This window comes from Nematostella vectensis, chromosome 2 (assembly GCF_932526225.1).
Source record: "Nematostella vectensis chromosome 2, jaNemVect1.1, whole genome shotgun sequence".
Classification (NCBI taxonomy): domain Eukaryota; kingdom Metazoa; phylum Cnidaria; class Anthozoa; order Actiniaria; family Edwardsiidae; genus Nematostella; species Nematostella vectensis.
Window position 1 is genome coordinate 16,476,718 of NC_064035.1, and position 16,550 is coordinate 16,493,267.

Below are 16,550 nucleotides of genomic sequence, written 5' to 3' on the forward strand. Positions count from 1 at the left end.
TTTGTAAAAAAAAAAAAAAAGGATACGAATTGAAAAATTGAGACCTTAGACAGTTAGAACAATTTAAAGCTGACACAGTATAAAGTGCAGAATAAACTTTTTCTTAAATAATTATATCAAGAACTATATTGATGTTTTTTCCTCTAGCGATAAAAGTATTCGATTCGACGCGAAGAAATAGAATGCACTTTTTTGAAAGGGGGTCATTTTTGATGGCGTTGGGCACAGGAACTATAAATTTAATGTTAGATTGATTTAAGTTTCGGTTGATTACTATCAAGAATTGGTAATGTGAAACTTTAATATTTAAAAATTTTCAGTTTTTTTTATCATACAATAATTAATACCCAACTTCAAGAAATTCATTCGATGCCTTAAAATGATTCAATCCAATTTGAACTGCGTCCCGGGTTTCGTTATCTCAAAAACTAAGCAAAACTAGTGTTTAAAAAATATTATATTGACATTTTTTTTCGTAAGCACATTTTTCCTTAGAAATAAGGAAAAAAGCCATATGGCCAAGTAAAAAAAGACATGTTTATCGTCCCCCGTCCGCATCCTTTTTTGGGGCCGCATCAATATTTTTTTATTTAGTTATTTCTGCTGCTTTTTTCTGAAATAAAGGCAGACTTTCCCGTTTCAAGGCTTTTCTTACGATTTTTTTCGCCCGTTCGCAACAACGCGGAAATTTCCTTTGTGAATTGTACAAATCTTTGATAAACCAAGCAGAAAAAAATAAATAACAAAATAATAGGGCCGCATGCTCCCTATTTTTACTTGGCCTATAAAAAATACACACACATTTTGACACCTTTGTCGGAAATATTTTATTTAGAATTATACAGATAAGCATATTTAATAAGAAAAATAGTGATATTATTTTGGTAACAGAGTAAAACAAGGCCCTAAAATAAGAGAAAATTAACCTCCCTGAATCAACGAGGAACGCCTGACTTTTCGCTCGAGAGAAACCCGTCGTATGACCATTAAATTTGTATGGCTAGTTTTTAAATCCCAAAACTAATATTGGTATAAACCCGGAAATTAAAAGTTTGATGATACGGGAACTTTAACGAGCCCCATCTTTTAATTGGATGAGTTTTCGGATATTGCAAAAACAGCAGGCTACCTCCCGCAACATAGAAGACCAGAATATCGAAAAGCTGGATCAATCTTATTTATCCATCGAATATATAATGCATAAAAAATATTAATTTGAATTATGCCCAGGGAGCTTTTATGAAGCGCCTGTCGGCCCACACAAGCTAATATGGAATTTAAAAACACGGAATATAATTCATCAGAATCAGGTACGCGCACGCGTTTATAAGCAGTGCACTCCTATACTTTCCCCACCCCTCTGACCTACACAGTATTCAGACAAATTAATCACGTTCTAGGCTTTGAAAAAATTTTCATAGTCAAAGGACATCCCACAAAGAAATACAAGGACGTCTTATTCCCACTGTTTCACAACGAAAAGTTGCCCCGCTATTATAAAAAGAATTCATTGAATATTGTAGTTTCCGCCAAAGTTTATTTACAAAGAAAATAGTAGAATGTTCTTGTTGGTATTGCTATTCGAGATGTGATTTCTTTGGGATGCAGAGGAATACAATGTAATAGCTTATTAGGCCAAGTTCAAAGTCGTATTATCCATGAGCCGTATTTGACATGATGCAAATGCATACAGTTTTCGGCTAGTGCTCGCATGCTCGCGCAATTTTTTTCTGCCGTGCTCGCACTGTATTGCATTGTATGCTCGAATGCTCGCAATCGAAAAAAACTAAAAATGCTCGGTCTCGCATAAAAAAACGGGGTGCTCGCAAGTGCTCGCCAAAGACCATTCGGGGGTCCTACTAATGAATGTCCAAGTCAATCTTAAAACGCTATAAAAGGGAAAGCTCCTCCCACCCCCGGGTTCCAACGCCAGTAGTCACAAATTATAAGGCTCCAGTAAGAATACTTATCTTTGAGCCTCTGTCGGGTGAAATGAACTAGTTTTGCACGTTAACAAGACATTCTTATTGAAATGTCCATTTCGCTCTTGAGACTTCATTAGTGTTATTGTGCCATGTATCAGAGCCGTAGCAGGCCACTTAAGATAGGGAGGGGGGGGAATACAGAAACAGTTAGAAAAAATTGGGGGGAGGGCATAGCCACGCCCCTACTGGTTATTTCCTTAGTTTTTGAAAATATTGGAGGGCACATGCCCCAGTGCCCGACCCCCCCTGCTACGGCCCTTTGTATAAGTGTTCGCTCTGAAGACAATGCTTTTTCGCTTGGGTGAATCCCTTCGCAAAAGGTGTAAATGAACTAGAAATGTTTTCTTTTCAAGCGAAAGAGAATAAGACTACCTAAACAAGGCCCTAGTAACCTAAATTTGCAATAAATTTATAATAGGAACCCGTAAAGACTTGAAAAAAATAGAAAAACTCCCGGGGAAAACTAAACGTGGGTTTAGATTACGATGTCACGTGACCATCATTGACCTTGATCAGGTTCTAGGTAGCCTGGGGCAAGCGGCCCATTGGGGTCAGTACGCAGCTCTTACAAGCTGCAATTTGATTGGGCAAATGAACAATATCCGCACCTCGACACAAAGAACGAGAAGAATAGAGACAAAAGAACTGCTTTGTAGAACAAAGATAATAGGTGACAAAGCAGCTGCGCGCTTACTCGCCCATTGGCCATATATTTGTATGAATTTATGGCACGAAGCATTCAAGCATGGGCGAAGAGAGCACTCATTTTTGGATGATTTGTATTTAATTTCCATGCGAGAAGGCTTATAAATTTCTGAGCCATCATGTTATTAGGCGTTAAAAATCGTGTGAGATTTCCGTATGCCGTTAATTAAGTCATCTTTGGGATGTTTTTTAGACGTAACTGCAAGCTCTACACTTCTACCCAAAAGGTAAGCGAATTTTCTCGTCAGACAGGCGCATGATAGGAGCTCGCTGATCTAAATAGCTGTTCTGCTAATTATAACAATTTTTTTGTTTGCCCTGAGGTTCCGAGTACTGTACTTATTAGAATCTCCTTTGTTATCAGCCAACAACAACTCGACTTTATTTATACCCAAAATTACAGGAATTTGTATTGGATTAGTCTACCATTATCAAAATTATTATAATTTGTTTTGAATTAGACTATCAAAAAGAAAAGAACAGAGAAGTGTTCAGGGATTTATCCATAACTTCAATGACAAGATTTTAGTAGAAACCTTGTTACTATTGCTATCACCACAGGGGCGTAGCCAGGGGGATGGCCAAGGGGGCCCGGGCCCCCCTTCTAGCAGCCAAAAATACAGTAAATGTATGACACATTATCTAAAACACAGGAGAAAATGCCTTCAAAGGGCCATTTATGGCCCCCCTCCTGTTAAAAATCCTTGCTACGCCGCTGCACCATATTTTTTTCTTGTCTGCATTTTTTATGGAAGAACTCATATATCATGGCAACTTCGAAGCCACTTGGGAATGGCGAAAACTAACAAAACGTGTTTCAGCACAGCCTCTGTCAAGTTTTAAAACTTATTATTCTATTTTAGAGAAAGGGATGGATCTTTTTGATGCCAGAATGTCATTCGCAAAGAAGGGAAAGGTAAACGTCCTTGAAGACACTATCAAAGACACTATCACTTTGATTGTACAGCAGTCGACTCCGTCGCACCAGAGAAGTGGGAGGGTTGGACTGGAGTCGCAACTAAATGAGTCATCAAGCGCATTTTACATTTCAATGTTATTATTTTCTCCGACTCACGGCTTGTGCGCGTGCGCGTCCAGGGCGGTTGAGCAATTAACGAATGAAACTGGAACGAGTTTTAGCGTAAAGGGTCAAGATAATCGTTCCCTTGATTTTCTTAGGACCGATTCATACTTAGCACACCTGCCGCGCCGAATCGAATTGTTTGGATTGCGCACATGAACAGTTCGACGTCTGAATCAATTAAAATTAAGTTTGGCACTAAGCGCGGCTGCACCAGTCGTGTTGCACGGCGAAAGCACGACACCGATTCTAACGTCGAGCTTTTGATGTGTCGAATCAAATACCATTTTTGTTATTTTCTGCAACAGAAACTCCGCATCAAGTCAACTTATACTACTCGCAGTCTATTAAGCGGAACTCATGCATGACGTCTAAATCAACGTTGAACGCAATGTATTTGTATCGATAGATTCGGCACGGTAGGGGCGTGACGTATGCAGAATCAGGCCTTAGCGTAACAGGTCAAAGGAAACGTTCCCTTGATTCTCCACGCGCGTGCCTAAGCCTTCCCCATGATGCTGAAACGCGGTGTGGTACAATCAGGTGTTCTTCTGTGCTTTCTCAAAATTGCGGGGCCTGGTATTACAGGGCAGGTTTCTAGGAAATATATACTACTATATTGGTACTATCTTTGCTATACTAGACGTTGCAACCATGGCCATAGTGGTACCACTAGGCCGGTATCCATATGGGTAAGGTCGGGGCCGGTGCCTTGGACCGGAATGATTCACAGTACTCAGAACGTTGTAGTTCTCCGCTTACGACCCCTAGAGTACCAATGAAAACATGGTTCCATAGCTGTTCGATACGCATGTGTTCATATGGCCGAACAACCTGTTGATATTTATTCCATCCTTCTTGATCTGTTGATCCAGGTATTCCTTTGTATAGTTGCTCTCGGGATTATCAGCATCTTGTTTCTGTCATCATTTCAAGGTAACCGCTCGATGATTTTAATCGATCCCGTAAAGGCTGATTTAGACAGCTCTATTGGGTGTCGCCAAGAGAGCATAAAATAAGAAAGGGACACTTTGGTATTACCCGCGCGTCATGTCGATTCCCATCCTGGCTATTTTTTAAAGTAACCACCACCCCACCACTGCGCGTGAGGATTTGCTCCTTTTATTTTGTCCTACTCCCCCGCGGGTTGCGTATTGTTGTTTTGCCAACTCGATAGGAATGAAAGGAGATCATGTAAAATAACTCGGAAGAAGAAAACAACTCTAACATAAGAAACTTAAGTAAGAAAGATTGGCAAGTAAACTCACAGAAAGCTAAATCCCTGAATAGTTTGACTGTTTTGTTTGTCTGAGCGGCGAAGTCAAGTCAAGAAGAAAGAAACTTAGCGACGAGCGATTAAAATGGCTGTGATACCGCGTTTGATTTAAATCCCGACTCCAGCTTGTATAATATACTTTATAGATATAGAAACGACTAGAAACAACATAAAAGAAGTGAAGTAATATCTCCCCCTTTATTTTCTTACTATTAGAGAAGCTCAGATACTTCAGCTTGCTGGTTTCGATCATCACATTCCATCATTCCCTCGCTACAAGGATAGTTTTATGAAATGTATTTTTCTTGGATTTCTTCTCAAATCACCGGAATATTCACAAAAATCAATATCATATCTAACTTACAGATTTCGTTTGACCAATTTGACCAACCAGTTTGGGCAATTCGCATACGACTAAATAGCGCTGTCGAATTCAGCCTTAACGACTCATTTTGACTTGACTTTTGTTTGTGTGATGATTGTGTTATAAAACCACCCATCTGCCCCACAAAATATACGGGGAGGCACTTATACCAGCGAGGTATGATGGCTATCCTCCTCCGCAGGCATATCTCTATTAAAGAATGAAATGGAACGAAAGACGCGAAATCACCGTCTCGGGCTTCCTGCGGAGCAAAAGGAGCCAATAGTGGGCGCGTCCCATAGAACCCGAACCACAGGAAACCCAAACGACCCTCGGAGCCAAAAGTGGGCGCGACCCAGAGAACCCAAACCATCCACGGAGCTTTTTTCGCTCAAAGCCTTTCCCTGATAGACTTGCCTGCGGAGGGGGCTATAATATAGGGTAGTAGATCAGATTTGATTACAGATTTTAAATTACAATTTTACAGATTTCTAGTGTGAGATGCTCATCAACAAAATAAAATATTTCCTACCTACTTGGTTTGAGCTTGTGTTATTCAAAGTATTTTTTTTTAAATCTAGAAAAATATTTTTCCTAAGCTGTGTAAGAGGGTGCCCCATATGGTGTGTCAGGGGGTGTGTCAAGGATTGCCCCGTAGTACCTAATAGGGTGTCGTAAAAGTTGTTGCTTAATTACTGTTTTATTATTATAGATAGACTCAACGATCGATGGATAAGTGGTGCCTTGCTCAAGGAAGTTTTAAATGGCTCTGGATACAAAACTAGTTATGTGGCGCGGGGATGTGACAGAATGTCGATCAGTGATCGCCAAACACCAGAAAACAAACACTGCCGCCATAGGCAATTAACACGGGAAGAATGCAAAAGATCGAAAACATTCTACGACATCAACGACGCACCCAAACCATGCAAAACAGAAAAGAAGGTCTCTTGTACTGCTCATCAGAAATGGAGAGAAAGTCATCAAAGCCGAATACAAGTGTCCTGTGATATGTCTGGGTGTGGACTTAATAGGATGTTTGTGGCAAGTTTCGATAGTGAGTATGGCGTGATAGAAGATCAACAACACTGGCAAGTGTTCCAAAGCAAAAATGAGCTTGAAAAACACCTTCCAGACATTGTTATTGCGAATTCTCGGAAAGGGAATGACTTTTGTTTTTTAGGATGCCTGGAGGAAGAAAAAAGAATGTATGCTTTAAAGTCTATTTTTCTATTTCCACCAGTGATTTCCTTGCTCAGGTACCATTCAGACGAGAGTCTTTTTAATATCAATGTCGTCGTGCTGGATTCAGTTTCGCGCGCACATTTTTATCGTATGTTGCCACAAACAGTTGATGCTTTTAGAAGTATAGTATCTAGTGACACTTTCAGCCCAAGAGCTTTAGACTTTGAATTTCTACAAGCGATTGCTCCATATACATTCTCCAATCTGAAGACATTCTTTACAGGTAAAGCAAGTTTTGAAAAGGAAAAGGGTCGTGAGTCTTCTCAAGATTACGGAGTTGTATATTTTAACCGTGCTTTGAAGCAGAAAGGTTTTCAAGTTTTGTTTCAAGAGGACTCCTGCTGGCACGACCCGTGGGGATTGATTCTTACGAATGGTTTACTCCAGCCGCAAGCTAAAGACAAACACGAGCTAAGAAGCCGATGGAAACGATTTGGAAAACACTTCCAAAATCTCGCAATTGACAGCACGGGGCCAACTCACGCCTCATGTTTGGTGTTTCAACAATTCAACTCAACCAACCAGTTTAACAAACCGAAAGAACTCTGCTTTGGAGGGAAACCCTTGGTGAGTTACTTCTTAGAGGCTATTGAGTCGCTTATGGCGGCTGAGAGATCACGGCTAAGGTTTTCATTCACCATGTTGGCTGTGGGACATGAAGTGACAGGGCTGCGAGTCAAACAAATAGACGGGCGTCTCGCGCAACACGTTCATCTAATGGCTGCAAGTCACAACACTCTCACAATGATCTTCTCAGACCACGGACCCAAGACGACGCCCTACTCGCATAAAACCAAGGCAGGGTTGTACGAGGTATACAATTCATTTCTTTTCATGATTTTGCCGGATAAAGTGTCCAGAAAACTAGGAAAAGAAAGAACAAGGGCGCTAGTTATCAACCAAAAAAGGCTGATTTCATTACAAGACGTACACGAGGGACTGGCTTCTCTTATATTCAGAGACACAAATGAAACTCAAACGGATTCTTCGTGGCAAGGGAAAAGCGGGATTTTCGAGGTGATATCCGAATCTCGGACGTGTTCAGATGTCCCGATGCAAGTTCAAGGCTTATGTGTGTGCAACGGGCAGGAAACGTGGTTTCCAGATAACCACAGGGACTTTGCGTGGATTGCAGAGTTTGCTTTAGGTGAGCTCAATAATAGAGTTCAAGCAAGTTATAGAAAATCTGGTGGCTTACAGGGTTACGGGAAATGTCAAAGGTTTATTGGAGTCAAATATGCCAATATTCATCAACGAAAAGACACCGACTGTACGTACATTGGAATGAATATCATTGTTTGGCCACTTCAACAATCCTTTGAAATGCTTGTAAAAATTCCGCAACGGTCTTCGCGCATAATCAACAAGGCCAGACTCCTTTCGCTCATTCGTACAACCACATTCCAGACATTTTTAGAGTGCAAAGATGATTCGGTGCCCGTGAGACTTTGCGCTTGCGAAACAAACCAGGAAAAGGAACGAAAAACAGAAAAGGTATACCAATGGCTGGAGGCTAGTACAGGTACAAATGTGATGACAATAATGCAAGTAGCAGCGCATTTCTCTGCCCGCCCAGTTTTGAAGTTCATAGATAAGTGTGTTGTACTCAACACAAGGTCTCATAACAACGGGGAGACGCTATCGTACGAGATAGGTAGTGTGTGTAGTAGAGGAGAGTTCTATGTTCGCTTTGACGGGCGCGTATCACCACATGTGCTCTCCTCGGCCCCTTTACCTCAATCAGTGCTTGTGACGCCGTTATCCGTGCAATTTGTCTTTACGGTAAGGCATCTCAGAAAACCTTTCGATTTTAAAACTGATGTCACGGTAAAAATTGTTTAACCTGGTTTCCATACAATCATTGCTCGGAGGCCGTCGTTGCAAAAACACTGAATCGCACAATCCCGGTTACGTTTGACCTTTTTTAACCGTTTGAAATGCAATCTGGCAGTGTTTAGAATCTACAATGCACGAAAAAAAAGGAATATCGTAATTGAATAAATAAGTGCCGGCGCTTAAGCTTTTTTACTTATCACAAGCTCTTTTACTTATAATGTGGACTTTAAAAGCACACTAGCATACACACATTGGCACCAGTCGGGCCAAGATGGGACGCTAGCACAGTCTATTACCCGTGCAGTTCGGCAACCATGGACAGCTGTTTCGTCCTTATTAGGACTCGTCAGCATGGCATAGCCGGTTTTTTGCCGATGAAGTTTAACTGAGGCAAACCGGCTATGCCATGCTGACTAGTCCTAATAAGGACGAAACAGCTGTCCATGGTTGCCGAACTGCACGGGTAATAGACTGTGCTAGAGTCCCGTCTTGGCCCGACTGGTGCCAATGTGTGTATGCTAGTGTGCTTTTAAAGTCCTTACTTATAATGTCCCGGAGGAGGAACATACAGTATACGGGGAGGCACTTATACCAGCGAGGTATGATGGCTATCCTCCTCCGCAGGCATATCTCTATTAAAGAATGAAATGGAACGAAAGACGCGAAATCACCGTCTCGGGCTTCCTGTGGAGCAAAAGGAGAAAATGGTGGGCGCGTCCCATAGAACCCGAACCACAGGAAATCCAAGCCACCCTCGGAGTTATTTTCGCTCCAAGCCTTTTTCCCGATAGATTTGCCTGCGGAGGAGGCTATATTAGTAGATCAGAAGATAATGTGTTTATTTTAAAGATTATAAATTCTTATTTTACAGATTTTAGTGGGGAGATGCTCAACAATAAAAAAATATTTCCTACCTATTTGGTTTGGACTTTTATTATTCAAAGTAATTTTCTTTATTTTGTTTAGCGGTCACGGTAACGAATCCTGCATTCTGATTGGCTAATAGAGCAGTCCGGAGATTCCTATGTCTGCCCTAGGTCCGAGAATCGATATTTTGTGCGGGCTGCTCGCTCAAAGTATGTTTTCGCTGGTGCTGGAAAAAAAAAGTGTTTATTTTAAAGATTTTAAATTCTTATTTAATAGATTTAAGTGTTAGATTCTCAACGGTAAAAAAATATATACCTACTTGGTTTGAACTTGTACAGGGGCTCATAAGTAGGGGCAATCAACTTCCCCATGTTCTGGTACTATATAAGTGTCACGGCGTTTCCTAGGATAAGGCTATTTTTAGACGCGCGGATGAGCCAATCAGATTCAACCTTTGTGTTGACGTTTTGGCTGAGCTCAACTGCACGCGGAGTCTCAGACAAAAACCTATATTCTCTCTTCGGTACTTTGACTTTTTGTTGCTCTCTTCTTTAATATGAATCCAACCCTACCTATGACTTTGAATTCTAGCTTGCAATTCTTTTGGTAAACAAACAAAACCGACGGATGATAGATAAAAATATAATCTTCCTAACTGCAATTTGCGCGTGCAGCCTCACGTCACTCGCGCGCGCGACCAACGTCAAAGTAGCTGATTGGCCCGTTCGTGCGCGCGCGTCTAAAAATAGCCTGATCCTAGAAAACGCTGTAACATTTATATAATACAGATGATTGCCCCTACTTATGAGCCCCTGACTTGTATTATCGAAAGTAATTTTTTTTATTAATTTTTTTTTCTAAGAGCAAGGGAGGTATTACAGATCACGGGAATAAAGAAAAAACTGGGTATTGATTCTATCACCCATTTGAAATCAATTTTTTATTACTTCAATGTTCTTCGCCCGTTTACAAGCCTGCGGTCGTCATGGTAACAGCCATTGTTATGTAATCAGCGCGGGTTCGTAGAGTACAACCGCGCGCTGCTCGACTAGAGACTTGTCCTCGCTAGTAAGATATGCAAAGCGTCCCATGAGATGCGCAGGGCTCTTGCTATCCTGGTTACACTTAGTTTGATACCCGCTTTAGCAGCAGGAGTGGTCGAAGAGTGTCCGGACGGGTGTGCTTGCTATTATGACTTCGCGACAGTAAAATGCAGGGATTCGCCGCTCAAGGATCTGCCCAGATTCCACAAAAATGCAATGGCAAAAGTCGCCGTACTGTAAGTCAAAATACGTCGATGTTGTTTATTTGACAACGTTTATGAAGCTCTCTGCTTCATCGCTGCTAAAATCTTGCTGGGGTTTCAAAAGCTGATAACTACAAAAATTGTTATTTGTAATGATGGTGCGGTAGTAATGATTATTGCCTTGAGTGCAACGAACTTTCTAATTTAAAGTTCCATCTTTTCTCAGAGACATGACCAACTGTAAGGTGGAGCAACTAAAGGAAACCTCGCTGTCACACTTCCCAAACTTGAAGCGTTTGTATGTATGCCTCAATATTCAATTCCCTAAATATACCATTGTCCAAACCTCAAGTTTGTACCAGTTTGCGCCGGATGCCTAGGGGAGACCACGTTGGTGCACTTTTTAAAGCATCGGTTCAATAAAACCACTACTTGTGCCTCAAACCTATGAACTTTTGTGTTTTTTTTTACACAGGATTCTTAAAGACAATTCGGTGGCGCATATTGACCAGAATGCACTTCAAGCTGCTCCCTTATTGACTGAGCTGTGAGTACCATGATGCACCGCGCGTATCAATTATGCACCGCACGTAGGTACAATGATACATCGCGCGTAGGTAGCATGATGCACCGCACGTAGGTGCCATGATGCATCGCCCGTAGGTGCCATGATGCACCGCACGTAGGTGCCATGACGCATCGCCCGTAAGTGCCATGATGCATCGCGCGTAGGTGCCGTGATGGAGCGCGCACCGGCAATTGAACACCATGATGCATCGCGCGTGAGTACCATGATGCATCGCGCGTAGGTGCCATGATGCGTCGCGCGTAGGTGCCATGATGCATCGTGCGTAGGTGCTATGATACATCGCGCGTAGGTACCATGATGCACCGCACGTAGGTGCCATGATGCATTGCCCGTAAGTGCCATGATGCATCGCCCGTAAGTGCCATGATGCGCCGCACGTAGGTGCTATGATACATCGCGCGTAGGTACCATGATGCACCGCACGTAGGTGCCATGATGCATTGCCCGTAAGTGCCATGATGCATCGCCCGTAAGTGCCATGATGCATCGCGCGTAGGTGCTATGATACATCGCGCGTAGGTACCATGATGCACCGCACGTAGGTGGTATGATGCATCGCCCGTAAGTGCCATGATGCATCGCGCGTAGGTGCTATGATACATCGCGCGTAGGTACCATGATGCACCGCACGTAGGTGGTATGATGCATCGCCCGTAAGTGCCATGATGCATCGCGCGTAGGTGCCGTGATGGAGCGCGCACCGGCAATTGAACACCATGATGCATCGCGCGTGAGTACCATGATGCATCGCGCGTAGGTGCCATGATGCATCGAACGCAGGTGCCATTGTGCATCGCGCATAGTAACCATGATGCATCGCGCTTATCAACTATGGTGCTCCACGCTTAGGTACCCATCATGCTTAGCGCGTAGGTGCCATGATGCATCGCGCGTAAGTATGATGCACAGCAAGCAAGTGCCATGTTGGGTCATGTAGAAGCTATTAGAAGATTTCAGCACATTGTATTGATGCCCTTCAGACAAAATAATAGGAAACAAAACAATAGAACGGGAATAGAACAATGAGGTAATCCAGCCAATCCTGTTAGGTTACGAGCTGTTTTCTACACTTCGGGCCATGAACCATTTTGCGAGGTACCATGATGCATCGCGCGTAGGAACCATGATGCATCGCGCCTTGGTGCGATGATGGAACCTGCGTGATGCAAGGGTCGATCAGGAAATAACCAAAAGAAGGGTTTAAGCTAGCATCCACATATGTTTCGAGGTGAATAGTGGCGGCAACTTTATTTCGTTAATATTATTCCCTCTATTCTATTATGTTGTCTTTTCCTTTTGTATTGAAGAAATTGAATTATGTATTTGCAAACGTAATTACCTAACACGCTCTATTGGATGGATTGGAGTCGCATCTTTTCTCTTTTTCTCTTTCTTGTTTTCAGCGATTTGAGGGGAAACGATCTGAAGAGTGTGCCAAGTAGAATGTTCAGCCAAAGCAAACTTCGTGTCTTGTAAGTACAGTCCACACGCCAGAAGTGGACGGTCATTCTACATCCTGCTCTCAGACGTTTACCCGATCGGGCCGTAGGCGTGGACCTATAATTTAAACATCAAAGACAGCCTTTTGTATTACCTGTTGAGCGTTAGTCCACTTCTATCTAAAAACGCGCTTCTTAGGCCGACAGAATACGGGCCTGAACGAACTCCACATGAAAGCTCATTGCGCTGTTTAGGCTGTGTTTAGGTCCTCAACTGAGTTTTTTTTTTCTCGATGTGCTCTTCATCCCCTGGCCCGCTGTGTTAGTATGGTATATGGATTTGAAATGGCCTATTGATTAATCTGATTTTCGATTGACTTGACTTTTGTTCTAAAAGGTATCTCGAGAATAACCCGTTCTCGTGCGATCCTTCGACTGTACACATCCTCCACACAGAAGTTCAGACTCTCCTAACAGAGGACACGGGCCTTGAGATGTTTGACGGGGGACGTCTAAAGTGCGCCGACCCACCTAACGTGCAAGGACAAAAGATAATATATCTGCCAAGCGAGGGTAACTAAGATTTCTCAAACGAACAGCTAGACTCCCTTCCCAGGATATGTATAGAAAGTATCCTTGACATCCAAACGAAGAAGACGCTTTATCTTATAGAGTAGGAGCAATCATCACCTTACAGTGTATCGAGATCTACATCGCTATAATTTGAAGAAACCAAGTTCTTTATCCTCCAATTTCAAGGACAGATAAAAAAGCTATTGTTAGGCTATCATAAGTGCCTTCTGAATAAGGGTGTCTAAAGTACTGAAGCTGTAACTTAAATACGGCGTACTGAAAAAGGGGGGACGGATATACCAATCCCTTTGCAAATGTTTCAACTGTCATGGGCCTCTTTTACTCATTATGACGTCTACGGATCTAGGGGAAGATCGAGCCCCCCCTTTTAATCAGAGATTTCGCTTAAGCTCCCTTATGTCGAGCGTTTCACCTTTCTCCCAACACGACAGCAACTGCTTGGAGTCTATGCAAATGGAACATCTACTACACGTTTTAATAAGAACGTTCAGTCTGAGATTCAAACAAATTTAAGCGAAGCACAGCATTGTTCTTATATAAAAAAAGAGTATATCGAATACCATAGGTCTCCTCTTTGTCTAGTGAATATGGGTTAATCATGCAAGTAATTGTCCTTCTGATCTTATAATTAGTACCTATAAACTGTGCCATTTGCTATTCGATGCTTGAGCTGAGAAAGTTTTTCTTAAATGAAATACATAACGAAATATACAGAAGTACAATGTATCTGCAGCCCCCCCCCCCCCCCCCCCCTCCCGTATATTGTATCTTGTATTCCGTGCTCTGGACTCACCCTCATTGGAACTTCTCCCCTGAGATGCACTATGTTCACTTTTACTTCCAGTGCTTGGTTCCAGCTCATTCACGAGATCAGATAAGGAGAGTACAGTACTTGTTGGCTACAGTGCTCTTACGCTGATTGGAGTTGCGCTCTGCTCTTGCACAGTGACAGGCCTATTATTTGCTGTCTATTACTCATGCAAAACACGAGTTTTGAAAAAGTGAGTATGCCAGTCAATAGCCCGGGTACCGTCTGTTTTGCATTTTTGCATTCCACAATTTTTCCACTAAATTATCTCTCATTGATTGTCCATTTACTGTTTACTGTTAAATGTCTGTTAGTGTTAATGAGAGATTAAATATGATATTTATCAAACCATGGAACACAATGAGATTGTAAAATATCAAGGCAAGGAAATAAAAAAATAAAACATATGAATCAATCTATCATATACATCAAACTAAAATAAAATCACTCATTCACAGTAAAGAAAACATGTCTTCAATGGAGGAGGGGGAATCCCTTATGGAGCTTGCAAACACAGAACCCACAGGAAACGCTGAAGACACCCTCGTTAACACCCTCCATGCACTACGACGTAAGAGTCAAGGCTACCCTGAGGGTGACATCATTGACTCAAATGATGAGGATGCAGTAGAGCCAGAAACCTATATCAAGGAGAAGCTGGAGCAGCACAGACGCCACTCTTTAGGGTACCCTAGGGACGAGCACAGTAGTGATGATGCAATGGATGAAATTGACTTGAATGCAAACTAACACACTGGATACAAAAATAATATATTTTTGAAACTGTCCATTTCTTTCACTTATAGCCTTTGTGAATTTCTCTGTTGTATAATTTTGCTGTTTGATAACAGAAAGCTTTGTCATTTCTTAAGCTAGTAAAGCATGGTAAAACTCTACAGCTGTTGACTCTTCCTGTGTTCTTTGCATGTTACCTTAAGTGTCACTGTTTGACAAATCAAGTAAGGTAAAACTTGTAAGCAGCTCATGAATTTGATCTACCTGTGAATAAATAATAAAAATGTGTTCAGAGTAATTGTTAAAAGGCTGTAATATATGACTTTCTAAAATATTTCAGATTTCCATCATACAATAAATTATGTACGATATGAAAAAAAAGTCTTGTGTGAGCGTGTTCCAGATCTGAGAATTCCATAGCTGTCAACCCAACTTGGACAGAAATCTTGTGAAATCGGGTGAAATACAGTAAATATGTGAACAAAAAAATGAAAAGAGCCATTGTGGGTAAATAAAGAGAATATATGAACATTCTCACAAAATTAGGGTTATGATGAGGTCCAAAATCTTGTGATACCTACCTAATTTACCTAATGTGGGTGAGTTGACAGCTATGGAATTCTTTTTGAAGATTTTGATAAAACTCCCTGTAAGTTTTTGTCTAATTTGAATGTACACCAATCTTAAGTTGGCTTGTTGAAAATGTCCCTGTAGCAATAAATGTGGTATAAGAAAGCTATGCATATCTCTTCATATATGTAGCAAAAGATACAACTTATTACATATTGGGTGGTAGGATACTTGGGAAACAGTAATGAACCTTTTTAACACACACCTCTTCAATAGTTGTTGTTTTATTGAGTTGACTACACAACTCATCAAGTTTCAATTTCTCTCCTTCCTTGTTAGTTCTGTTCATATACTCCTTTAACATATCTATAATCTGCAGCACTTCTTGCCTATAGCGCAGTGGGGCTGTGCGAATGACCACATCCTCATGCAACACCCTCAATGTCGAACGGGCAACTTCAAGGGGGGTTCTACCAGTGTAATCAACTGCATTTAGGTCTGATCCTGCCTTTAAAAGTAATGTCACTATTTGAACTTTGTTAGTACATGCAGCAAGATGTAATGGAGTGTTGCCATTAACGTCGCGTGCATTAGGATTGGCTCCATTTTCTAGTAATACTTTGACAACATGTTCATTCCCTTGTGTAGCCGCAAAGTGCAACGGTGTTCTCTGTTTAGAGTCGGCACTGCACGGATTCACTCCGCTACTAATTAACCTTTGTATACAGTTAATGTCGGAGATGCTCACAGCCTCTCTCAGTCGCCTTTGTAGGAGATAGTCGTAGCCTGTTGGTGACTTTTTCGTGTAAACCTGTGCCTTTAATTTAGAATGCGACGGTAGTATTGGCCCAGAGATCGCTTCCCTAGTATCTCGCTCACCATCTGGTAGACTATACACTGTACCAAAACCTGATGAAAATGGGAACACATTACGACCATCAAGCTGAAGAGGCGTAGAGCTAGAACCCCATTCTAGTTTGAATTCCTTAGACGCGGGCGACGTTTTTTCCTTTTCTTGTTCGTCCTCCATTGAAGTTATACGTCTCACAGATTGTAAAGTTTAAGTAGGACGATTTGAATTTGTCTTATCAGGGAAACAAGAGAAGGCAAAGTGAAATTATTTAGAGGACTTAGAAAATAGGAGCGAAAGGACATGAACAGGCAGGCGTTACTTACTATGACACAGGCATCACCAAAAAGTACAATGTTT

General features: G+C 41.7%; 3 protein-coding genes and 1 long non-coding RNA gene across 7 annotated transcripts; 2 read left to right on the forward strand and 2 right to left on the reverse strand.

The window, feature by feature from the left end:
• The first annotated feature begins 2,642 nt into the window (after positions 1 to 2,642).
• Positions 2,643 to 8,694, forward strand: LOC5515698. 4 transcript variants are annotated; one of them, XM_032385584.2, is made up of 4 exons: positions 2,643 to 2,917; positions 3,554 to 3,606; positions 4,647 to 4,707; positions 6,124 to 8,694. In XM_032385584.2, exons 2-4 carry the CDS (start codon positions 3,562 to 3,564, stop codon positions 8,496 to 8,498), a joined length of 2,481 nt encoding a protein of 826 aa, XP_032241475.2. In that variant the 5' UTR covers positions 2,643 to 2,917; positions 3,554 to 3,561; the 3' UTR covers positions 8,499 to 8,694. The 4 variants fall into 4 exon arrangements, with proteins under 4 accessions (XP_032241475.2, XP_048580249.1, XP_032241476.2 ...); XM_048724292.1 differs by having other exon boundaries at positions 6,128 to 8,694; XM_032385585.2 differs by lacking the exon at positions 4,647 to 4,707.
• A 1,679-nt stretch (positions 8,695 to 10,373) lies between these two features.
• Positions 10,374 to 15,068, forward strand: LOC5515712 (leucine-rich repeat-containing protein Bf66946). Its single transcript, XM_032385515.2, has 7 exons — positions 10,374 to 10,638; positions 10,832 to 10,903; positions 11,081 to 11,152; positions 12,598 to 12,666; positions 13,031 to 13,206; positions 14,072 to 14,228; positions 14,494 to 15,068. The coding sequence occupies exons 1-7, from the start codon at positions 10,454 to 10,456 to the stop codon at positions 14,783 to 14,785; spliced, it is 1,023 nt and encodes a 340-aa protein (XP_032241406.1). The 5' UTR covers positions 10,374 to 10,453; the 3' UTR covers positions 14,786 to 15,068.
• On the reverse strand, positions 12,143 to 13,037 carry LOC116620025. The gene is made up of 2 exons (XR_004296972.2): positions 12,534 to 13,037; positions 12,143 to 12,350 (listed from the first exon to the last, which is right to left on the reverse strand). It is a non-coding gene; the product is annotated as an uncharacterized LOC116620025 (long non-coding RNA).
• On the reverse strand, positions 14,790 to 16,370 carry LOC5515697 (ankyrin repeat domain-containing protein 54). Its single transcript, XM_001635845.3, has 2 exons — positions 15,606 to 16,370; positions 14,790 to 15,034 (listed from the first exon to the last, which is right to left on the reverse strand). Exons 1-2 carry the CDS (start codon positions 16,368 to 16,370, stop codon positions 14,969 to 14,971), a joined length of 831 nt encoding a protein of 276 aa, XP_001635895.2. The 3' UTR covers positions 14,790 to 14,968.
• Positions 16,371 to 16,550: the final 180 nt, after the last annotated feature.